This window comes from Nanorana parkeri, unplaced genomic scaffold (genome assembly GCF_000935625.1).
Source record: "Nanorana parkeri isolate BGI_ZX_2015 unplaced genomic scaffold, ASM93562v1 scaffold778, whole genome shotgun sequence".
In the NCBI taxonomy this organism is placed as follows: Eukaryota; Metazoa; Chordata; class Amphibia; order Anura; family Dicroglossidae; genus Nanorana; species Nanorana parkeri.
Genome location: NW_017307046.1, coordinates 675519 through 701385, shown reverse-complemented (window position 1 = coordinate 701385; position 25867 = coordinate 675519). Strand labels below are relative to the sequence as shown.

The following is a 25867-nucleotide window of genomic DNA, read 5'->3' as shown; positions in this document are numbered from 1 at the left end:
TTTCTATAAGCACCAAAACGATCCCAATAGTGATAATAATATGCAGAACAGTACTAAAAATGAATAAATAAAACATTTTTTTTCACCAATGTGTTGCTCTAATCAGTATAATATGAGAACATTTGTGAATTCTTAAAGTGCATTAAATGTGACCAATATTATTCCAATTAATATAGAACATCCGTGCAATATATAAAAAGCATCAGGGCTTGTTCACACCAATTGCGGTGCATTCCAGAGCGGTAGCTGCTGGAACGCACTGTAATTGCACACTAAACTCCCCCCTTGGTTCTGGGGCAGGAGGGGGTGTGGCTGAGCTCGAGACGAAATGTGAGAAATAACGTATATATATATATATATATCTCATACAGTCACTCCATATACCACACATAATAAAAACACTGCATATATAATTTGAAGAAAATATGCTAATGGTAATTTTTTTACCATTTGCCAATAAAAAAACAAAATGTCCCCGGATTTCATTTTAAAAATCTGGTCACCTTACCCTAACCTCTTGTCCCGATGACAACATTGTCACTGGGGCCAGAAGTGAGGGTAACTATATATTAGTACTGTGGAAGTCTAGAATCTGTGTCAGCTTTTTATTACCATCTTTGTTGTTTTTGGGGATTTCACCTCAGTTACTATCATGGTGGCATTGCTGTTATTAGGACAGACAGTGAAGATAAATCATTCTACTCCACCTAAAACTATAAAAGTTTTGTTTCAAAATATACATCAAATGCCAATCCCAGGTCCCATGGCTAGATCACAGGACCAAGACCGGGAAAATGTAACTATTTCTGGCCTGCCCTGTTGCTTTCCTTACTTATTGGAGTATTCATTTTTAAGGAGAACGCCCAAAATACAGGGTTACTTAAAAAAAAAATATGATGTAGAAAAGAAAGTGATAATATATCTGAACATTGACAAGGTGACATTACATGAAGGTGAAAGGTGGCGTGCTTTAAACACTGCATACCTATTTAATAGATTAGCTGGTTGTATAACAAAGGCAGGAAAGAACAGACCTGTTTAATTCCAACACAATGCAGACAGACATTTGCTGGCTGTTTTATATCCTGCACTGGTGAGGTCATATGAAATTATACTCCCACCTATCCAGACAAGTACACAGCCTGAACACATTCCAGTCAGAGGAGACAAAACTCCCAGAACGCTTTATATCACCCAAAACAATCCAGACACAGGAAGCACAACACATCACCGAGCTTGCAGCAAAACACTCGTCTACCCTACTTTTTAGTCTAGGGAAAGGCTAAATAACTTGATTTCTCAGTTCTGGGCTGTTACTAGAAAGATGGATAATATGCTGGCTTCTAAAAGGTACCACCAGACACAAGGTAGCTTTCAGAAGGACCTGCCAAAAGGTCACTTAGCAGAATGGTTGTGGCATTAAAGAACAACCACAGGCAAGCAGCAAAACACAAGTTAAATACATGTGTGCACTGTTTTACCTGCCCAAAGATTTTATAATGCAGTGATTTTTCTTAGCTGTGCTTGTCAACAGTCAGGCTCCTGGCCTCACTTTTCTCCACCACAGTTAAAAAACAAAGTTTGATCAAGGACCTACTTTAGGTTTTCTTAAATTTTTTTTAGAATGCCCTGAACTTGCAGAGAACTATTACTTACAAATACTGCCTAGGAAGTCAATGCCTTGACCCCCTCCCACACCTCCTAATTCTCCATTAATGTTGTAGACCAATGGTGAGGAGAGTAAGGTCTGCATTATATAATGTACCTGGTTTGAGGGCTCCTAGGCATTGTTCAATAAACCAGAACTGCAACCAAGCACCTGGAGGTGCCTGCATACACATGGTTGAATACTAAACTTAACATCTACAGGTACACTTTAATACCAAATACCAGTACACATGTTAAAAAGCACATTTATATTAATTTTAGTGCACAAAAACACAATATTTTACCCATTTTTTTTGTAAAATAAAAAAGATGAGGTTGTGCCAAGTAAATATTTACCCAACATACCAGGGTTAAAAATTGTGTGTGCTCTTGAAATGGCAAAAAACTACGGTACCCCAAATATGTCCATAGGAAAAGCATTAAAAAAAACCTGTACAGGTCATCACTTTAGAGTTAACCGTGAATACTGGCCATAGAATTATTGCTCACACTCTGGCATAAGCCGCAATACCGAATGTGTGGCGCAATCTTCGTTTTCGTATGCAAGTACACCCACACAAGCCCCCCTATGTGATAGCACTTTAGCACTGACAGGTGCCCTTTAAGGAAACATTAGGAGTCTATTAGACCCAAAATGTCACCTTTGTTGCCCATGGAAGCTGATCAAGCACAAATTGTGCTTGATCAGCTTCTTCCGTAACTTCTTTAGCCAGGGAATGACAGCTCAGGAACTGGAAGAGATTACATTTAGTGGAGAGGGGATCAGGGAACAGATGATCGCTGATCTCTCTACCCGCTGTGCTGGTCCAGGCCTGCAGGTGGGGCAGCGGAGCCCAAGAAGGTGAGGGGTGTCGGAGGCACACATTTACTGGCCCCTGGAAAAGATCAGTCAGCTTTACAGCTGCCGAAATTGCTTCCAGTGTAAAGCCAACAGTTGGCTTTACACAGGTAAACAGACTCCCTAGGCTATACTGTTTACAGAGGCCCCTGCTGCCAACATATGACATATCTTGGTGGCAGCGAAAGGGTTAAAAGATAAAAAATTAAAATAAAACCAGCTTCTGCTGCAATATTCAGCTTTATTACATAGGTTAACCATGCAGTACTTTTTCTGGTCATGGAGAGTACACACTGTTGCTCTTAAATGTCCCCTTTGGGTAGAGAAAGATATATATTTTGAATTTACCCAGCGATATAGTGCATCAGTGTATCTACAAAATATATACTAGTAGCATAGTCCTGGTAGACCTCCCACATTTAAAGAAGGAATATATAATGTGCATTTACCCAAGGGTATAATGCATCAGCCATGTGATGACATAGTAGTCTCAAGATAAGAAGTCAAACCAATCTAATCGTGGGCTACTTGCTGAAAGGCAAATGTGAGCTTTGTATAGAGAGAAATTAGCATATATACAGTAGTTGAGACTAGAGAGTCTTTGACTCTAGAGTCTTTGTTGTGTCTTTGAGGATCTTATTTATATCAGATAGTGCCACAACGTACTTGGGTTCTGTTGCAGACACGTGCACCTCTTATAGGTACTAGACAGGTGTACCCATTATAGTGGTCACTAAGCCCTTGTTCACACCAAGCGCGTTCCAGGAGCAGAGCAGAGCAGTTACAGACCGGATCAAAACTGCGTCCAATGTATTCCAATGGTATTTTGGGCTCTAGTTCACACTGCAGCGTTCAGTTCCAGAGCATGTAAAAAAAACTGCAGCAAGCCCTATTTTACCTGCTCTGGAACACATGCAGACGCATCAAAAATGCATGCAAACGCCCTGTAAGCCCATTCTAAACTAAAAAAACAGCCCGGAACGCATCAAAAACGTGGCACAACCCACTGCACTGTGTGTGCAGAAACTCATGCAGGTCTGGTCTGCGTTTGGTGTGAACAAGCCCTAAAGCTGGCAATGAATGGCTAAAACTCCAACGCTGGGTGGCCCTGTAAACTCAACAAGCCGGGCCAAAACAATGTCTGGCAAAAGGGACTGCAGACAATCAATGTTCAGGTATTCTTACAGTGGCAGGAGCACCTAGAGCACGTGTCAAACTCAAGGCCCCGGGGCCGAATCCAGCCCACCACGCCATTTCCTAGACTTCTACTTTCAGATCTAGGTATTAAGTTATTACTAAAACCAGTGATAATGGAATGCAGAGGCAATTATGATAAAGATTAGATACATTTATATAGTCTTACAGATACCTTTGAGGGCAACCATAATGTTGATGCGGCCCACGATTAAATTGAGTTCGACACCCCTGACCTAGAGGATGGTATTCCTCCATCTGCACTGTTTATTATGGATGGAGGAATCTGTTGAATTTCCTTTACTTATACTGCAAGATGAATGAAAGAAATCTAAACTTTAAGTGTATGGCCAGCTTATGTGCATATTCCGACCAAGGTATATAAAACAAAAAAAAAACCCTTGCTGAAATTTCAGGGCTGTGAATCAGAAGGAAGCGTATTCTAGTTACCATGGCAACTGCTTGGCAGAGCTCGGAAGCTTAGGTCTAGCACCACAAGTAAGCCATATGCAGAGACAGGTGCGGCCTTCACAAGCCAGTGTGTGCAGCACAAATATTTATGGCGGTTCTGACTATACATGACTAGATGAGTGTAAGCACCGCTACCCTTGTGCTCTGTCACAGATACTGCTGACAGTTGCTCTTTTCTCCTCGGCTGCACCCTGAATATAACCAGCAAATCTCCTTTCAACTCTCACATGGGGCACTGAGGCTGCTCATCACCAAATACCTGCAATGGTCCTTGTGTGGCTCAGCTTGCAGAGAGCAGCTCAATGGCACTCATTATATGAAGGGTCTAAGGAGGCCTTTGTCCCTTCAATTAATACAGCAGGCAGAGGCCTGTTTCCTGATCTCACATCAGGCAATTCACAGCAAATCCTGCTTTGTGAGATCAGACTCTTTCTTAAAAAAAAAAAACACCCGGCACTTGGAGAGAAAGTAAAGACGGGCCTGTGGAGTGGGAATTTGCATACTCATCTGCATACCAATACCCAGCATGCCCAGTGTTCCTGCCAAGTCTGTGAATTCACAGTACCCTGGCCAACATCTGGTGGAGCACTTAAAAAGGCTGAGGAAGATTTAAATGACATAAGATCAGCAGTAGGCATGGCTTCCCGAAATTCTAGGTGGCAGGGGTGTGGGAATAGGGAGGCGTGCTGGGGAGACCTTAAACAAATGACATTTTGGGATTACATAACCAATAGCTGTCTAGTTTAACACTTCTGCTTCCGTCTGCTACTAATGGAGCAATAACATCCTCTTTGTTTTCAAAATGAAAAATTCAGTAAGATTCATATTTTACAAAGGTCTCATCCTTTCCTTTAACCACGTGAAGACCGGGGTGTTACACCCCCTTCTTAGCCGGGCCATTTTTCAGTATTCAGCGCTGCAGTAACTGACTGACATTTATTCCGTCATGCAACGCTGTACTGAAATGAATTTTATACCATTTTTTGGGGACAGATAGAGCTGTATTTTGGTGATATTTAATCACCACTGGGGGGTTTTATTTTTTTACTATATAACAAAAGTACCCTAAATTTTGTAAAAAAAAAAAAAAACCCAGTTTCACTATCAAATGTTATGAAACGTTTATTATCACCCCAATTTTTTGGTAAAATCTAAAAGACGAGGTCACGTCAGATAAATAGACACCAAACATGTCAAGCTTTAAAATTGCGCGCGCCCCTGACATCGCAGAAAACGACCACACCCAAAATAAGCCATAGGCGACACTTTAAAAGCTTTTACCGCTCATCAGTAATGTTATCAGTAATTAATGGCCCTAAAATTATTGCTCTCATTCCGACATTCGCGGCAATATGTAACATGTGCGGCACAATAGGCAGAATTGTCGTTTTCGCACATTGGCGGACACGACGCATGTTTGATATATATTTTTATGCTTTAATTATTTTTTAACTTTTTTTTTACACTTAAATTTATTGCTATCACATAGGGGACTAAGAAATCCCCCATGTGATAGTCAATTCACATGACAGGTCCTCTTTATGGAGACATCAGGGGTCTCTAAGACCCCTGTCACCTAGGGACCCCCAGAGAAGCTGATGAAGCAAAGATCTGCTTCATCAGTTAGGGGGAGCAGGACGTCTTAAGACACCCTTACGCTCCTACAAGACTCCCGTCAGGCCGTTCAGGAATGGCCATTGACGGGAGGTGGTTAAAGTTGAACTGCAGCATATGCAGATACTAATTAATGCAGTTTTCGATTTATTCAAAATGATTAAAGGTATTTTAAATGCAACTAGTGTAAATAACGATGTGATATAATTTGATTTGATATACATATCAATAACAAACACCTGAATTTGATTTAATCCCCTATACAGAAGGAAAGGGAGAGGGAAGGGCAGCACTTAGAATCAATATATGCTGCATACACATGTGCTGACAACAGGAAAGAGCAGAGAGATGACCTCATCAGTCTGTTGCTGCTCCATTACTGACCAATCACAGACTAGAGGCGGGGAGTTGATCAAGCTCTGTTGTTAAACTGCAGTAGAAATAAACTGGGTCACCAGGTGGCCTATGTAAATCTCAAGATTAGGTGGACAAAGTACAAATCATTTAGCAGGTAAAACAGATTTAACATAAAAGGAAATGTTCAAAAAGCCATAATGTCAACATGCAGTAGAACTCTACAGAGGTCTATGGGGTTTTACTGGACACTGATGGGCAGTGGAAAGAAGAGGACATATGCAGACATTGAGGCAAAATACTGAAGTGCTCGATTCCTGAACTCTAAGTATACAGCTGAAAAGTGGGAGAGTGGGTTAGATCTGCACAGTGGGAGGGTTGGGGTAAGGTAAGGAAACTTTGGGGAAAAAAGAAAGGTTAATTACTATAAGGGTTAGTTTAGGCATAGGTTAGAGTTAGGATAGACATAGCTGCATAGTGTATAAAGGTTAAGTGCTGGAAGTGTTTTGGTGCTAAGCTTATAGGTGAACTTGACCTGGCCTAAACTTTTTCTAGAGTAAAAATGGTGCTAAAACCTTGGATACTAGCCCTGGGGGTCTCAGTTTCTGCCAAAGCCAAGGTTGAGAGCCTCACCCTCTTCTGGCACCTAGCCTGCCCCTGTTGCTAAACTGCAAAACCCCAGAACTTAAGCGGACAATAAAGGCTCTGACATTTTATAGCTGACTGGGGGAAAATTCGCGCCAGTAGGTTGGCTAATGAGTGCGGGAATGATTGCATGTCAAATTGAAGAAGGATAATTGCTCAGTTTAATAATGCATCAAGCAATAGGTGTAGACTACATGGAGTCCTATATTTCCCTGGAGGACCTCTTTATTAAAGCAAACCTGTCATGACCATAATCTTGCCAGACTAACCTTATGGCATGACTGCAAAGACTAGTATTGCACATTATATTCTGCTTGCAATGATGCCTTCTCTGCGTCAGTGCCTCAGCAAGTAAAGGTACCAAGATTCCCAACAATCAATGTTTAAAGTTTTGAAAATGTATGCGTTCCCCAATTCTGCATTTTAAAAGAATCAGGCAAAGTGAAAGAGAAAAATACAAGTTCCACATCAAACTGACAATTACGTGCATCCCATCTGACTGTTAATTGTTAACAGTCAGATGGGATGCACGTTTGTTACCAATGGCTATTAACACATTAGATTGGTGTGTTGGTAGATCATTAGCTAATGTATAATCTGAGTCATGTATCAACTGTTGCTCCTCAAGGAAGAGCAGGCCACACATTTTCTCCCAATGTGTCACGGTGTTGATGCTGCTACTTGAGCCAGCCACAATGAGCAACTGGGAAGAGGGCAAAGTTTGGCAGTAAGGGACTTTCCACATATGGTACCGGTATACTTTTATGAAAGTGCTTTTGTAATAGAGGTGTATTGTGGTTCCCACACGAATAAAGTGTTGTAAGACACATCTCTGAGTCTATGGCGGACATGTCTTGTATTTAAAAGGAGAACTTTGGGGTAATTGTTTTTCCCCATAGTTCTCCTAAGGGTCCCTGGAGGACACAAACTAGCGTCCTCCCGTCACCCAAAGCTCAGTATACCGCGAGCTACAGCTCGCGGTATACTGAGGCCACCGCAGCCGGGACAGATCCCGACATTACTGTTGAGATCCACCCAGCTGCGTGAATGACACCTGGCTCTGCCTATCTAGAGGCAGAGCCAGCTGTACCCGCCCCCTCCCTCGTCCGTTCCGCCAGTCAGCGCTGGAGGATAGGAGCAGAGAGGGGGGGGAATCCCTGCAAAGAGACTGATCGAAAAGTGAGCGAGCGACGGTCACATCCCGATCTATTGAGCCCACGTGTGACAGTTTCATTGTCACACGTGGGCTCAAACTATGAGGTTGAGTGAAAATCACTCACCTCATAGTTCTCCTTTAAGTTTGGCCTGGAACACCTGATACTTTTTAATAAATGAGATAAATAGGCCCCTTTATTGTAAACAAAATAACTAAAACACATTGACACAAAGTCAAAGTGAAACGCAAAGGAAAAGTGTTTTTTACACACAGCACAATCCAAACAAATTACCTCTAATGATGATCATCAGAAGGGTGGCTTGCAGCTGTTTACTTTAAAAAGTATATCTTCTTTGATAACTAGTAAAACAAACAATCATGTTCCGGCAGTGCAGCTGAGAGTTCCGGCTCTCCTACAGTAAAGCATCCAATCTTTCACTCTCTCCTAGTCCATTCACAGAATGCCTTGTACCTTGTATACTGTAAACAGGACAGACAAGGGGAGGGTAAAGACAGGATCCCCTTCCATTTACACAATTCCTTGGATTCTGTTCACAGAATACAAGACTTTCTGTGAATTGACAAGGGGAGGGGGGTAAATGACAGAACTCCCCCACCCGTCCATTCCCAGAATGCCTTGCATACTATTCACTGAATACAAGATGTTCTATAAAACAAGGGGAGGGTAAATGACAGGACTCCCCTCATCCATTCACAGAACTCCTTGTATGCCATGAGGGAAGACTGAACATTACTGTATTGTAGTGATCCTTTACTGTAAGAAAGACCTCTTCAGCTACAGTGTTGGAAGAAGAGTTCTGACTGTAGTTCCTGGCATCAAAGTATCTAGCATTTTAACATAATCATCATTGGAGGCAAGTTGTTAGATTGTACTGTGTGCACACAAAAACTTTTTATCCTAGAGTTTTACTTTTAATATGGTAAACATAAGTCCCCAGCCGCCTCCTTAGCATTAGATTGAAGGGAAAGCTAAGATTTTTCAGCAAGTAAATATGTAAAGAGCAATTTTTTAATATATTTGCTAAGTTATGCAATGTGAAAGGGAACACATAACAAATATAAAATAGTTGTTGTCCCAGTTTGGCTGCAGAAGTGGAAATACACTTTAAAATGCATCTCTAGCCAAAATGTTTTGTTTCTTTAACTTTGGATAGATTAGTGAAGGATTATAACCCCTGTCAAGTTGTTGCTGCTGCCTGCATCCCTATTAGGTAGTTTTACCCTCTGTATTTGTCCTGGTGACAATCGTGTTGTTTCTTCCCCTGGTTTAGGATCAGTACCTCTGTCGTGTGTCAAGCATTCCTGGCCACATTGATATACAGTAAGTAGCCATTACTACAAGGACTCCAGCTGTCTGATGATTAGGCATCAGGTGCACATTTAGAAGCACATGCCCCCCCCCCCCAAAATATATAGATAGATCTACATCCTGTCTGAGACACTGGTGGGCGGTCAGGAAGTGGTTAATGACACTCACACCTAACGCAATAATCAGTCACATGTTCTATTTGTGGCCTTCTCGGATTTCTATGGACGACATCCGCTAGCTGATTACCAACAAGTCTTTAATTAGGCAGACCTAGTTTTGAAAGAGCTGCTGACAAGATAGCCCACGCTGGGAGCAATACGAGTGAGATCACATGGGCTGGAAATGTGCAATTACGCTAATGTAAGCTACTGCTGTCCGGATTAACACTGAAATCTGCTCCTGTCTAAGAAAATATTTACACGTTAAACATTTTCAAAGTAGACATCACATGGCAAAATGCACGGTCTATAACCGTCACATGTGCAAATGTGAAGTGACAGTTAAAAGGATACCTATGAGGTGAGTGATTTTCAGCCGACGTGTGACAATGAAACTGTCGCAGGTCGGCTCAATAGATCGGGAAGTGAGCAAACACATACCATCGCTCGCTCACTTCTCGATCCTGTCTCTGTAGAGGGACGTGACTGTCACTCACGGCTCCCTGCAGGGATTCCCCCCTTCCCTGATCCAATCCTTCAGTGCTGACTGGCGGAACGGATGGGGGAGGGGGCGGGTACAGTTGGCTCTGCCTCTAGATGGGCAGAGCCAACTGTCAATCATGCAGCTGGGTGGATCTCGACAGTAATGTCGGGATCCGTCCCGGGTGTGGCGGTCTCAGTATACCGCCAGCTGTAGCTGGCGGTATACTGAGCTTTGGGTCACAGGGGGGCGCTAGTTTATGTCCTCCCGTGACCCTTAGGAGAACTATGGGGAAAAACAATTACCCCATAGTTCTCTTTTAAGAGAAAAGTTGTGATCTATAATGTCTCCATTAGTTATTGTTGCTATTATTATGTTTTTGCAAGAGAACCAATAAAAACGTATATCATAAAGAATACAGACACACAAAAATTTGTACTGTGAAAACTGTTACAAATTTTTCATCAAAAACTGTAAGGCCCCATTCACACTGAGCGATTTATCGTGCGGTAATTCCCGCGATATAGCGGCTATTTACCGCGCGATATCGCTCTCCAATGCATGGTAATCGGGCTCTGTCCCTCGCTGTCGCGGGTCGTGCGTCGCTACAGCAGGACCCTTTTTGGAGCGGATTTTGCCATGATTCTAGTTTGCTCAATGCAAGCATTTGCGCGATATGGCGCAAAAAGCAAATCGCGCGGCAAACGAATCGCTCAGTGTGAATGGGGCCTTAAGGTTGAGCAACATGAAGGAACACGCTGCTATGCAATGTAGAATCAAACCTTTTCTATTGCAACTGAGCATGAGTTTTATGGTGGGTGAAGACAATGTGTGGATACAAATGGGGGGGCGTCCATTGCTAACTTGTTTTTAAAGGTGCAGGCTCCAAACCTGTAACACTCCACTATCTAAGAAGTCATTGACCTGAAGCAAGCATGTATCATGGAAGCTTAGACTTCACTAGCTGCATACTTTTTCAAGGTCAGGAACTCACCAGTTAATGAAAAAATAATTCTGATGAAGGCTGTGGAGTCTGCGCCTTTAAAACAACTCAGCAGTGGCAGTTTTTATATTCCCAAGTGCACACAGGTATACTATAAGGAATTGTTATGACCAGGAAAATAGACAATCCCAGGTATTAAAGACCACTCAATATGGACATTTCCAGATGTTTCAGACAACTTGCTGACTGTGCATGGAATCTTACAATCCAAACAAATCCCTGGACTAATTGTTTACTGTCCCACCAGAACAGTGTAAACCACTTCTTGTCATAACTTACAATTTGTTGAAAACTCAAACTCAAGGGTAATGATGGCAAAGTCAAGCCCAACTCCAGGCAAAACTCTTATTTCATTTTGGATAGGGAAGGGTTAAAGCTGGCCATACACTGGTTGAATTTTTGGAGAATCCTGTTGAATTGTCCAAAATTTGACCAGCACGTGGCCCAGTCAACACCCTTCAGTTCACTGTTTAGCAACTTTTTCTTGTTCAGCCCATGTGGCTAGACGAGAAGAAACTGTCAGTGTATGGCCAGCCTTAGTCTCTCTCAGGACAGGAAGTGATGCAAAATCTATGTAACAGATGACAAAGGAACAGGAAGCAAGAAACTATCTCTCCAACGGGGTGTTTGCATTAGTTCTCTGAGTGTTCCAGCCTTCTCTTATTAGCTAAAAACATACTTCTAGATCAGATGGCTTACATCCAACTGGCCCTACTAGACTCCCAAAAAAGGAAACATGTCATAAAATAAACACTAGCAGGTTATGTTATGCATTTACTGTAAATCCATCTAACTTTTGCTCTACAACACACAGAAAGAAGTATGGCCATAGTGGGCTGATAGAGAACAATATGGAGAGTGTTATATGACCTCAAAGCTAGCAGACAGCTGTGTAAAGTGAGCAAAGTCCTCGTACCCTTGTGAGAAGCTAAGATTAGCTGCTAGTGTGGCTGTTCCTGCATGCAGGATTCACTGGAGTCCCAAAGGGAAATCACAGCCGTGCCTGGTTCACTGATTAATTGATGAGGATAAATTGTTAATGAAAAGTACAGGGGAGCCCCGGTGCTCTGTGATACTGCAGAGTACAGACGGCTGTCTCCCTGCAGGCAGCACCATCTCCTGTGTCCATGCTGCGATCTTCCAACTCGGCCCTCCATGGATGCATTTCATCAGTGACACAGGCAGTCAGATTCTGCTCATCACTTATACATGAGCAACATAAGCAGATTATGCTGAAACCATTCATAAGAAAGGTTAATTTTCTTCCCACGCTTTCCATTATAATGAAACCAGGATAACCACTGGGGATATGGTCAGGGGGTAAAGGCAGCTAAAAAGCCCACCATGTAAAATGTTGCTGATGCAATGTGATTTGGGTATACTCCAGTACAGATGTAGACCTGGTGTTCCCTTCATGAGCAACCGATAGTGAGGCTAAGCTGAGATGCAAATCTCGACTTTCTCTGACTAGAGCTTGGTTCACCCTCCCCTGTAAATTCCTACTAGAGATTGTGGGAGGGGTTGTGCCATCCCAAGATTTACATATCTGAATTCCTGGGGTGATGGGGTACTGGAGTGCAAAAGCACCTTAGGGTGGCTACACTGCATTATGGCTTTAGTTAGGAAAAGGAATCTCTATTATTTCTGTCTGTAGTTTTTTTCATTTAGTATTTATTTTCATTTTTTTTATTTCTTTTAATTCAGGTAATAGGGACATATTACAAATGCATACATTTCAACATGACCACTTGCGGCCAAAAGAGGGATCTCCCAGTCTGAGACAGCAGCTGACGATGTTATGCTAAAAAGTTGGAAGCATATTAATTAGTGGATTAATACAACCGGCCACAAAACCGAAAAGGTAATGTTGGGCTTTCTAATAGGAAAGCCCAGCACTACCTTTCAGCTTTCCGTTTTACTGTACAAACACATGGTCATATGAACCCCTTGTGATGAATGGTAATTTGTAGGGATGCACCGATATATCAGAGACCGATACCTATCGGCCGAAAATAGCTCTTTTGGGGAATGCCGAAACAACAAAAAAATTGCCGATAATGACCCACCTCCCCTGCCCGCCCACAGTACAAGCTTCAAACATTGCCCACCAATCTGAAGCCCCCGCCACCTGCTGTGACTCTGCCCAGACCCCACTTGGACTGACCTGACTCTTCTGTGTGAAGCGGGCGAAAATCCTCCTTTCTGCAGGTATATCAATTATTAATGGATGCCCACATTGAAAATGAGGGACGGAGTGGGGGTTGTTGGTTGCTGTGCTTACATTCAGCTCCCGGCGGCATAATCTTGCGGCCGGCAGCTGTCTTTTACTTGGTTCCAGACGTCTGCTGCACTGCGGAGGTAACTCCGCTCCCCCACATCACCCCATTCTCAAGACCCCTCCCCCCCCCTCCAATAACACCTCACCATGGTCCGCTGGCCGATCTGCTCTGCTGACTCTGCTAGCTCCGCTTCCCCGTATACCATTTAACGGAGGTAAGAGCGTACTGCAGTGACTGAAAACGATAGCAAACCTGCTATTGGCTATTTCAAAATGCAATAGCCAATCGCAGGTTGGCTATTGGACCCGCCCACTGCCTGCTGTCAGTCAGCAGAGGAGCGGACCTGAAGGAGTAAGTGCCAGAGCAGGCAAAGGCTGCGGAGCAGCCAGCGGGAGATAATGGGGCGTGATTGGGGTGGTGACAGCTATCAGGATGGAGAGCGGTACAAACACTCAGTGATCGCTGAGTGTTTGTACATAATTGAGGACAGAGTATGGTTACTATATCCTCAATTATGAATGAATGGGAAGTGATCTACAACACCTCCTGTTGATTCATAATTGTGGTTATAGTAAACATGCTCTGTCCTCATGTTATGAATGAACAGGAACACTCATAGAGGATTCCTGTTCATTTATAACAGAGGCTGCAGAAAAAGAGATTGAGGCTTTTTATCCTAAGTCTCTTTTTCTATTTTAAAAGGGAAATATCATGGGTCTGTTTAGACCCCCAATATTTCCCCAAAGCCCCTAAAAGTAAAGTAAAAAATGTAAATATTGAATAAAAAAATGAATAAATAAATAAAAAGAAATATTAAAATTGTTTCGAAAAAATAAAAAAACATTTTCAGTCTGACATTTTTTTTAATTTCGTTTCGGTTTTGAAATGTCCATTTCGGTGCACCTCTAGTAATTTGTAAGCTTAGTTGAAGCATTCATACAAATAGTTAAGAAAAATCAGTTCATTAAGTTGTAAACTTACAAAAACAATGTCAGCAATAAGTTAAAATGTCTCTTTGAAGGGAAACTAAAGTCTTTTTACAGGATTTTATTTTTTATAGCAATAATAACGATATTATATGAATGTAATAAGCTTAAAGACCAACTCAAGAAAAGGAAAAAAAAAAAAAGACCAACTCACCCAAGACTAAAATTTTATTTAAAAAAAAAAGCTTCACCAGCTCCGAATGCAATATCTGGAGCTGTTCCCCACAGTACTTCTTCTTCACCAAAGGAGGTCCCCAGTCTTCTAGGCTGAATGACGCCCAGTGTCACTCAACCCTGCAAGACCGAGGGAGCGCTGAGACAGCCGGCTGGCTCAGAGGATTGGGTGAGTATAACATTGTTATTCTCGACTCTAGACCAAAACGAGCACTTAACTCTCGCAGTGTGGGGGTTTCCCCCGGAGTTCTGCTTTAAGGAGGGAACATGGAGCCCAGATTTTGGCTTTACCGTAAACAATCCTATTAATGTGTGTCAATTAAAACCTTGTTTCTGTGTGTACTTAGCAACCATATACATGGCTCATATTGGCTCATTACATATGTCACACGTCGGCTCAATAGATCGGGAAGTGAGCGAACACATACCGTCGCTCGCTCACTTCTCGATCTACCCCTGCAGAGAGCCGTGACTGTCACTCACGGCTCCCTGCAGTGATTCCCCCCCTCCCCTGTCCGATACTCCAGTGCTGACAGGCGAAACGGACGGGGGAGGGGGTGGGTACAGTTGGCTCTGCCTCTAGATAGGCAGAGCCAGCTGTCAATCATACAGCTGGGTGGATCCTGACAGTAATGTCGGAATCCATCCTGGCTGCTGGCTGCGGCATCTCAGTATCGCGGTATACTGATCTTTGGGTGACGGCAGGGGCGTATCTGCCGCGAGGCAAACAAGGCGTTTGCCTGGAGCGGCAGATTCCCCGAGAGCGGCGTTGCTGTGGCTCTCTCCCCTTGATAAATTTTATTTATCAGGGGAAGTGAACCGGAGGCTATAGTAGCGGCGGGGACGAGGACGGCGTGCTGCGGTGGTGTCCAGAAGGCAGTGGCGGGAGGGAGCTGCCTCTCCGCTCTGATGCCATCCAGAGAGCAACAGATAGGTGGGCGTGTGGGTAGGTGGGCGGGCGGGCGAGGGGGCGGGAGGGAGCTGCGGCCGGTCTTCACATGTAAAGTTTAATTACATGTGCAGCTACCCCGAAGGTAAGACCTAGCGCTATCTTCAGGGATGTCTGTAATATAAGACCTACCCCGAACTAGGTCTTATTTTCGGGGTAGGTCTTATATTACAGAAATCCCTGAAGATAGCGCTAGGTCTTATTTTCGGGGTAGGTCTTACTTTCGGGGAAACACGGTATATAAAACCATAAAATTGCTGCTTTTGTTACAGCCTTGAGGAATACCACCCTGTTTTTTGGACTTGGGTTGGAAGTGATTACAGATAAATAATTCTTCTTTCAGGAAGGAACTACTCTTCACAGGGTTTTACCAGAGGGCTTCCTATTCCCCACCTTATCCTACAGCCTCTTATCCTGCACTGACAATGGCTAGCAAGCTAGAAACAGCTGTATGCAACTTGAAGCAAATGGTTTTCTAATGTGAGGTTGTACATGTGGCATAAACCAGCAATTTTAGATGCACACTTTGTTTATGTTTTAGGAAGTTGTACTGTATTTTACCAAGAGCGTAACTGTACTTTTATAAAGCACTCCCACCAGAAGTCCTCTCCCTGACCTCAGGAACAAACCTCTATCCCAGTTCTTTTGTATGGTACCAGACCTGCCACACAGTATACAGGAAGTCTGGTGCCAATAAATACAGTTATTATCCTCTAAAACAGGGGTGCCAATTAGGTAGATCGCGATCTACCAGTAGATCGCAAAGCGAACACTGGTAGATCGCGATCGGCTCACTGACCTGTGTCCTGTCCTCCCGCGGTGCTCGTGCGGCTGAATGTGTCAGACGCCGCAGATGGGAAGGAGAGAGGAGAGGAGACTTTGGAAGCTGTTGCAGTGGAGGTAAGAAAAGACAGACAGGAGAGAGACAGCAGCGAAAGTGAGAGAAGAGGAGACAGACAGAGAGAGAAGAGACAGCAGATAGAAACAGGGGGGAGGTAGAGAAAGAGGAGAGAGCGCGAGGAGAGAGAGAAGAGAGGGCCGGTTCACACCACAAAGTCTGCGTTCCAGAGTGTTTGGCTTCTAGAACGCAATGGAACGCAAGCCAGCCAACTCCCCGTGTTCAGAGGCGGGAAGGGGCGTGGCGGTGCTGCCCTCCGTGTGATCGGCCGCACCCGGAACATTAATGCCTGCAGATCGTACCGGACCGGAACGCAGGCACTAATGTGCCTGCATTCCTGGTGCGGCGATTGCACTGGGGGCGTGGCTGCTGGGCCATTGACTTCTATGCACTGCCACACCCCTCCCGCCCCTGAATGCAGGTGTTTTTTCATTGGTAGATCTCATTGAGCTCGTCATTTGAAAAGTAGATGAAAAATTGTGTGCGCCCATGCTCTAGACCAAGGGTAGGCAATTTTGTCACTCTAGCTGTGATGAACCTACAAATCCCATGAAGCACAGCAAGACTCTAAAAGCCACAGGAATGACTCCCAGAGGTAGAGGTACAGTATGATGAGGTTTGTAGTGTCCCGACAGCTGGAGTGCCAATGCTGCCTACTCCTATTCTAGACTGATCTAAAACACAGAAATTAATGCAGCTCTTTAATCATTAATACATCATCAAATGCACAGTGTTATTATATTGATCTCAAGCTCGGCTTTAATATTAAAATACATTGAATACGTAATGGGCACTGGTCACATTTTCATAAAAATGTCTAACAAAAGGGTGAAGAATGAACAAGAGCCTGTTCAATGCAGAGCAATAATAATTCATCAGAGTGTAGAAACAAGCTGGCATTCAGCAAGTGTGTAGTGAGTAGGAAGCCGAGACGTGAAGGAGATAATGTCTCCCCGCAGCACATCTCCCTGTAACCACTTCCTGAAACAACGAGTCTTCATATGACACTAATCCGTCCTGCAATACACTGTCCCTCTTCAGTGCTGAACAGACGTCTTTGCAGCGACATGAGGCATTGCAGCAGCTGCGGGGGGGGGGAGCCTCAGGGAATATGTGCTATATATAGCAAAAAACACACATGGATTACACTTCATGAAACTCTATCATTATACCTTGTACTCAGACATAAAGCCTAACTCCAGACAAAAAGCTAAAACGCCCAGTTTAAATATATGAAAATATTTACTGTTTTCCCCGATTAGAAATTTTGTACAAACAGTCTTGCGATTTACACTGTAACCTGCCGCACAGCACAGCCAGGCAGGCAACACACTTATTTCCTGTTTGGCAATGTAGCTTCCAATGTCATCTCTCCATCTCCAGATCACTGGACAATGAATAAGCCTCATCACCTCTGGTAAAATACCAAGGAGGTGATTCAGGAAGTGTTAAACTGAACCAGGAAGCAGCAGTGATCATCCTGGCTTTGCAGAATGGCAGGGGTATATGAATAACAAAAGTGGAGACGTGTTCTCTGGAGTGACGAATCACGCTTCTGTTTGGCAATCTGATGGACGTGTCTGAGTTTGGCAGTTGCCAGGAGAACGGTACTTGCCGGACTGCATTGTGGCAAGTGTAAAGTTTGGTGGAGGGGGGATTATGGTGGGGGGTGGTTTTCCAGGGGTTGGGCTTGACCCCCTTAGTTCCAGTGAAGGGAACTCTTAAAGCATCAGCATACCAAGACAATTTTATGCTCCCAACTTTGCGGGAACAGTTTGGGGATGGTCCCTTCCTGTTCCAACATGACTGCACACCAGTGCACAAAGCAAGGTCCATAAAGACATGGATGAGCGAGTTTGGGGTGAAGGAACTTGACTGGCCTGCACAGAGTCCTGACCTCAACCCGATAGAACACCTTTGGGATGAGTTAGTGTGGAGACTGTGAGCTCGGCCTTCTCGTCCTACATCAGTACCTGACCTCACAAATGCTCTTCTGGAAGATTGGTCAAACATTCTAAACAAGATTTAAAAATGCATTAACACACTTTGATGGATTTAAATCATGATGATGCTTTTTTTCAAGTTTAGCTAAAAAACAAAAGACATTAAAAAGTTTATACATTTCCTTTTAAAGCAGGGTTCTTGGTTTGGATATATTGCAATGCACCTTCAAGCTAGTCAGCAACATCAGAATCACCCACCTTCCTGTTTAGATGCCAGCACAGAATTTTCATCTCTATTTATAGGGCAGGTCACTTACCCAACCTGGTAATACTGATACTGCGATTATGAATACATTTAAAATGCATCTACAGGCATTTTTTTAGTTTTAGATAGCACAGGGAGGACTTAAAAGTCTGTCAGGTTTCTGTGTGTGCCTTTTAAAATGAGTTTCGCATTCTGGATTCGTTCCAGAAATTTATGGGAAAACCAATCTTGCACGTTGTCACTGGAACAGACACTGGGGAGTAATCTCCTAATGGGGACACTTACGGTACTCCAGTGACTATTATTTTCTAAGAGGTCTGTAGTCCACAACGATAGCTGAGAATAATGAAACTGATAAGCATGCAGCAGAGGCAGAGAGCACAGGAAGTTATCAGCTCTCTGGATTTCTGGGTGGACGGGTATTTTGTTTTTCACTTTTTCAACAGAAATTATTTATTTTCCAATGCATGTCTAACAGACAAACAGGTGGCAAATATGAGAAGTTAATTGTGAGGGTTTATATTCACTTTAAGCAACTCTAGGTGCCATCTTTATACAGATATGACACCAAGAGTGCATTTTACACTTCTAGGTAATATGGAATCAATCAGTGAACAACTAATTCTATTAAAGGAGAACTATGAGGTCAGGGCTTTTCCCCATAGTTCTCCTAAGGGTAACGGGAGGACACAAACTAGCGTCCTCCCGTCACCCAAAGCTCAGTATACCGCGAGCTACAGCTCGCAGTCTACTGAGACGCCGTAGCCGGGACGGATCCCGACATTACTGGCGAGATCCACCCAGACAGTAATGTCCGGATTGACAGCTGGCTCTGCCTATCTAGAGGCAGAGCCAGCTGTACCCGCCCCCTCCCCCATCCGTTCCGCCAGTCAGCGCTGGAGGATCGGACAGGGGAGGGGGGGGGGGAATCCCTGCAGGGAGCCGTGAGTGGCAGTCAGGGCTCTCTGCAGGGATAGATCGTGAAGTGAGCGAGCGACGATATGTGTTCGCTCACTTCCCGATCTATTGAGCCGACCTGTGACAGTTTCATTTTCACAGGTTGGCTAGAACTATGAGGCTGAGTGATTTTTCCTCGCCTCATAGTTCTCCTTTAAGTAATGCTCACTCTAAAACCTTAACCAGAATTCCCTTGAATAAACTGTAACCAGAATCCAGAAAGCAGCTTACAAGATCACTTAGAATATATTTCCTGAAGTCTGCTTTCTGTACCACCAATCATATTCTAAGGCAGATACTAATCTGCCAAGGAGAGGTAGCAAAGGTCCTGCAATGGGGGAGTTTGGGAACCTCTCTCCAGTATCGAAAAACACAGGTCCTCATTTCATCAAAGGGAGCAGGGTGCTCGGGTATATTAGAGCAATGGTCGCATGATAAAATGAAGTGATGAGCAGGTAGGACCTGTTCCCTGTATGCCAATAAAGTTTCCATTATCAATTTCGACTGGTGTGTGCCTTTAAAGTGACACTAAACTCAGGAGTTAAATCTTAAAAATACATTTATGTACCTTAACTATTAACAAAAATGTATCTTATTTGCGTATCACTCGGCTGTAGATCCTTAAATCATCTCTGAATTCATGCAGATACTGTCCTTCCTTCTGGAGGGTGACTACTTTTGTTCCCCATGGTCCCTGTGTGTGTTGTAAAGTAGCCACCACTTCAAGCTCACTCCTGTGGTGGACTACAGTCGCAATACAAACTAAACGTGAGATTGTAGTCCATTACAGGAGCGAGCTTGGAGCGGTGGCTACTTTACAACTCACACAGGGAAAATGGGGAACAAAAGTAGCCCCCCTCCAGAAGGAAGGACAGTGTCGGCACAAATGAAGGATCTATAGCCGAGTGATTCACAAATAATATACATTTTTGTTAATAGTTAAGGTACTTTAATGCATTTTGAAGTTTTAACTCCCGAGTTTACTGTCACTTTAAGAGTGAACAACATTTTATGAATCTGTTTACAGGACCCTTAATAAGTGACAGTATCACACGGAAAAACTCCATATCAATGTGACCATGTGATTTCATCCAGAAACAATCAAGTGTTATATGTCCATCTGAACAGTCTCTTTTCTGAATCAAAAGGCTTATGTAACTTCAGGACATGTCACGCGCTCTGCCCGCAGGCTGAACCGGCTGCTGTTCACCAGCATACAAGGACAGCCGCCTATCATAGGCCTTGTTCTGCTGCCAGTAGCTGCCATCACAATTATTTTGATAACCTTTTCCTAAATGCTTTCTAGAGATAGCAGTAAAACCGCATCAGGGCTCATTCAAATGAGAGCGCCTTTCCTAAGAATGCTGAAGGATGTCTGAAGAAGCAAAAACATGTTTTTTTTTACATTTTCAATGAGTTTTAATTGCTCCAAAGTGTATTTGTGTGTTTACAGCATCTAAATAAACCAAAATGTAAGTAAAGCCTATAAAACATATTCAAGTGCACTTATAACACTGCCCCCTCCCCAGCAGCAAATACTCACCTTTCCCCCCTGTCTCTGTGTTCAGCTGCAGGCAATGAAGAAAATACCCAGGAGATTTGGGTATGGAGCAGTATGGGACTCACTCCATGTGACAACAGGGGGCCAATCAAGTACCAGTGCTGTCACATGTGGAAAGTATGTAGCCCTGTGTAAGCTGTAATGACTTGGAGATTACATAAAGGAGCTCCCTTTCTCCTGGCACTAAGCACAGTGGCCAAAGAATAAAGCAAAGGAGAGTATGTACTGCCGGGTAGGGGGATTCAAATAAACTTGTCCATTTTCCCTGTATGGGCAAACCACAGGTTCACTTGGAAAAGATCTCATCACCAGGCCAATCAGTTCAACTAAAATCTTCCCATAATGTTATATGTGAATTTAACGTCTAATAGGCAAGTTATTTACCTGTAAAAGCCTCCCTTGTGTAGACTTCCAAAAACCCTGAGACTGTTGCAGGGCACCACCATCTTAGATAGCAGCCCCAGCAGACTAAGAAGTGTCTCTCTATAGCAGCTTTTCTCCACCAGGGTGCCAGGGCATACTGGTGTGCCTCCTCTGGACTTCTAACTAGTATTTTAACTAACAGCATGTCCTCTCCCTTCTTACCCCTTTACTTGGGTATGAGGCAACGGTGCCCCCTGTACACACCTCTAAATACCTTGGGATTACAATTAATAAAGACCCCTCCATGGTTCTGATGCTAAATATCACCCCCTTGATGCATAACATCAAAAACAAATTACCAATATGGTCTAAACTGCCCCTGTCTGTGGCAGGCAGAATTAACCTATTGAAGATGAGCCTTCTTTCTAAGTGCCTCTACATGCCTGCTCACATACTAGTAATAATTTCGAAATATATTTTTTCAGAACTCAGCTCTATGTCTTCTCTCTTTATGTGGGGCACCACTAGACTGAAACTGAAATTGACTACTTTACAGAGGCCCAAGGAGGAAGTGGGAATGGCCTTGACGGTCTTGGAGGAAATTGTTCAAATCCTTTTGGAATGATTCCACACTCTTAGCGGATACCAATGCTTGTGGCAGCGAGTTCCAGACCCTAACTGCACTAATTGAGAAGATGCCCCTACGCCCCTTGTGCTTAAATCTTTTATCCACCAATTTTAGATGGTGGCCTCTAGTCTTTGTTATGGAGTTTACCGTAAAAAGTTTATTGCTGACGTTGCCATCACCAATGAACATCTTGTAAATCATGCCCCCCTTAATCTCCTCACTTCCAGCGTGAACATGTTTACATTTAGTGACCTTGTCTCATAGCTTTGGTCCCCCATCCACTTAATTAGTTTAGTTGCCCTTCTCTGGAATCTTCCAGCTAAAGGACATTTTTTCTGTGGATTGGTGACCAAAACTGGACGGCATACTTCAGATGAGGTCGAACCAGCGGTCTATAAAGTAGCTAAATTATTTAATTGTCTCTATAGTACATTCCCTTTTTAATACAAGACAGTGCTCTGCTCGCTATGTTTGCAGCAGCCCGACATTGCAAGCTATTATTTAATCTGTGGTCTACAATGACCCCCAGATCCTTTTCCATTTCTGACTTCCCTAGTGGAGTTCCCATTAATGTGTATTCCGCTGGCCTATGTTTAACCTCCACAGTTTAGCAATTAGTTATGCCAGAAAGTGACAGAAAGTGATGGAAAATCCAAAAATTGACAGCTGTCAACAGGGGGAAATGATACTGAATTAATCAGCTTTGGGTGGACTGACCCTATAGGCATGTCTTTTAACCGTATCACTTACTTTTTCAACGTCTGCTTTTGTCACGTTGATATCAGCATCCATCCTTTCGAAATGTTGCTGCGCCCGGTCCGCCTCCTTGCAATCCCTCTCAAATCTTCTTTTACTCTTTACATAAAAAGAACAAAAAAAAATGTTTCAATCGGATATAACTAATGTAGAAAACATGCAGACACTATATTCACTGATGAATCCACTGAACTACCCGTACCAGAACAATAGTTAAAGGAATTTGGTAGAACAGACCTAAAGGAGTTGTCAATGCTCTGTAGCTCTCATTCTCATCTATCCTTCACTACTTGGTGGACCACTAACCTGGAATTTGGAACACCTGATACCTGCTGATACCTAGTGACTCACTAGTAAAAAAAAAAAAAAGGATAAAAGATGAGAGCACTATGGCATTCATCTGCAAAATCAATCAACAGTGGCAGCTCTCATAATCATATCTTAGTAGATTTCCTTTAAAGAAGAATGTCTCTGTTGTCCACATCGGCCAAACAACATTATGGCCACATTTATCTTTTATCATTTGAGTAGATGACATTTAAATGGTATTGAAGAGGGCTACGCATACTGCAAACATATGTAGCAAAAAAAAAAAGGCAAAAAGGTTTACCAAGACTGGAAATGGGCAGATAGTTCTCTGGGGTTGGGGGACATCTACTAATCGTAGCATGAGTCATTTGAGTGTCAGGACCAGCTATGATTATTGACCACTGACAGCAGCACTTTGGTGGTAGTGAAGGATCAGAAGCTGGTCATGAGAACATTTTCTAAAAAAATCTGTAAAATCTGTGAGTACTGCCTGAGACAATTGTTTGCGTTGTTAAAGAGGACCTGCAATGGACCTTGCCTCTTGGGAATTGCTTAATTTTTTATTTAATTGTTCTATTTATTAATATTATTCTATTATTAGGGATGCACCGAAATGGAATTTTGAGAATGAAACCGAAAATAAAAAAATTTTCAGGCCTAAACCAAAAAAATACGTTTTTTTTCGAACCGGTTTAAAAAAATGTTAATAACTTTTTAATTATTCTGTTGTTATTTTTATTTATTTTTTGTTACTTTACGGTCAGGGACTCTAGGGAAATACCAGGGAGTCTAATCAGACCCCTAATATTTTAAAATAGAAAAAGAGACTGAGGATACAAAGTCCTTAATCTCTTTTTCTGCAGCCCCCGTTATGAATGAACACGAAAGCCTCTATACTGAGTGTTCCTGTTCATTTATACATTGTAGATATAGTGTACTTACTATGTCCACAATCATGAATGAACAGGAAGTGATGTTAGATCACTTCCCATTCACTCATGGCTGGGACATAGTAAGCACAATATGTCCAGTTATTTACAAACACTCAATGATCAGCTGATCGGTGAGTGTTTGTGCACCGCTCTCCATCTTGAATGGGCTGTCACAGGAGGCGGAACAGGCAAGGAGATCTCCGCCTCCTGTGACAGATCACAACACTCTCCTCCATTCACCGCTCTCCATCTTGACACATGAGGTAGAGCCAGGAGGTGCGGGAGGAGCCTCCTATAACGATGACAGCTGTTACTGCACTGCTCTCCATCGTGACACAGGAAGCAGAGCCGGGAGGTGCGGGAGGAGAGCTCCGTCACTCAATGACAGCTGTCCCTGCCCCACACCGCCCAGCATCCTGAACTTGTCACCTGAAATTTTGGTGCATCCCTTATTATAGGGTATTCCCTTCCTAGCAGAGCAGAGATGTCAAGTTGAGTAGTAGCTTGTAAGGTCATTCTAATAAAAGATGCTAAAAAAGACCTTAAGATAACAAAAGATGCTGTGTGGAAACAAATGAAAGGCTTTGCTTACTGAAACTTTTACCCTCCTATAGTAGCCCTGACAGTGTGTCAGTTAGCAGCCGTAACTCAGGCAGGAGACAGGTCAGCCTCCATCTGGGCCATACAGCATGACATTGGGATGACAATTCTGCTCAGGCAGAGAGAGAATGCAAGTGAGTAACAACAAAACACACCTATCACTGAGAACTAAGGCAGCACTATAATAACAACTATAGACAGATGATTTAGATTCTTACATATGCTCACTGCTGACAGGTTCTCTTTAAGTGAGGAGAAGCAGCCTGACAATAGTAAGCATCAATCAAATCTGATTTTTTTTTTTTTTATCAAAGACAGGCTTACTAGGAGTTGTACAGTACTGCATCTATTTTTCTACAGAATTAAAGTAAAAGATAAAGTGCAATAATTTGGAGAATCATGAAGCGTGTAAGTCCTAAACTACTGCCAGTGTAGTTAACTGAAAAGCAGCTTGTCAATTACCCTGTAGTCATAACTATGGTCTGTATCTCAATCGATTGGGTAAAATCCTCTTGATTTGTTGTCCAATGTAGAGGGCGGCTAAGGATTTCCAATTTTGGAATTGCTGCTAAATTAGCCGTGTATTTTAAAAAAATGGCTTCAAGGGTGCTGGGGTACTTATAGTCACTCCGCCGTTGATGCTCAGAAACCCCTTGGTTTTATAGTTAGGGGTGCACCTAGGGGTACTCGCTGATACCAATTATCGTGTAACGGAAGTCCTATTCAGGAAGCCAGGTGGCGTGTAATGACTCGCCACCTGGCTTCCTGATTAGCCGGGAAGCGGGGCAGCGTGTAAAGACTCGCCACTCGGCTTCCCGATTAACAAGAAAGTCTGTCCCCTCTTACCTTGGCATATCCAGCCTGTCACCCCTGGGCCCTCTCCAGCTAGAATGTGGCCTTCCTCCGGTGGCCAGCCGGAGCCGTCTGGCCGGCCAACCATGGAAGCTGGCCGCCGTGTAATGACTCCCCGCTTTTAGATTGGCCGTTGCCAATCAGGAAACTGGGCAGCGTGTAATGACGCGCTGCCCAGCGTCCTGAAACAGGAAGTATCGGTCTAGGTATCGGAGCATTTGGGCGAGTACGAGTACTCGCCCAAATACTCGGTATCAGCACCTATATCGATACTAGTATCAGTGCATCCCTAGTTGTAGTGCATGAAATGCGGCACTGCTTCAGCTGCAGAAGGAAAAAGCTCAAGAAACTGATAATCTAGGAATGCAAATATTTTATACGGAGCTCCATTAGTGTGATTTTAGAATATTAGAATAATTAGAATATCGTGCAAAGTTCATTTATTTCACTAATGCAACTTAAAAGGTGAAACTAATATATGAGATAGACTCATTACATGCAAA

At 43.3% G+C, this 25867-nt stretch overlaps 1 protein-coding gene across 8 annotated transcripts in view; it reads right to left on the bottom strand.

The window, feature by feature from the left end:
- The window catches only part of FNBP1 (formin binding protein 1), a 220895-nt gene that overhangs the window by 69533 nt on the left and 125495 nt on the right, over positions 1-25867 (bottom strand). For all 8 annotated transcript variants that reach the window (XM_018564751.1, XM_018564754.1, XM_018564749.1 and 5 more), the window contains exon 6: positions 22666-22770. In XM_018564751.1, the coding sequence (XP_018420253.1) occupies positions 22666-22770 (105 nt within the window). The remainder of the gene's footprint in view (positions 1-22665; positions 22771-25867) is intronic.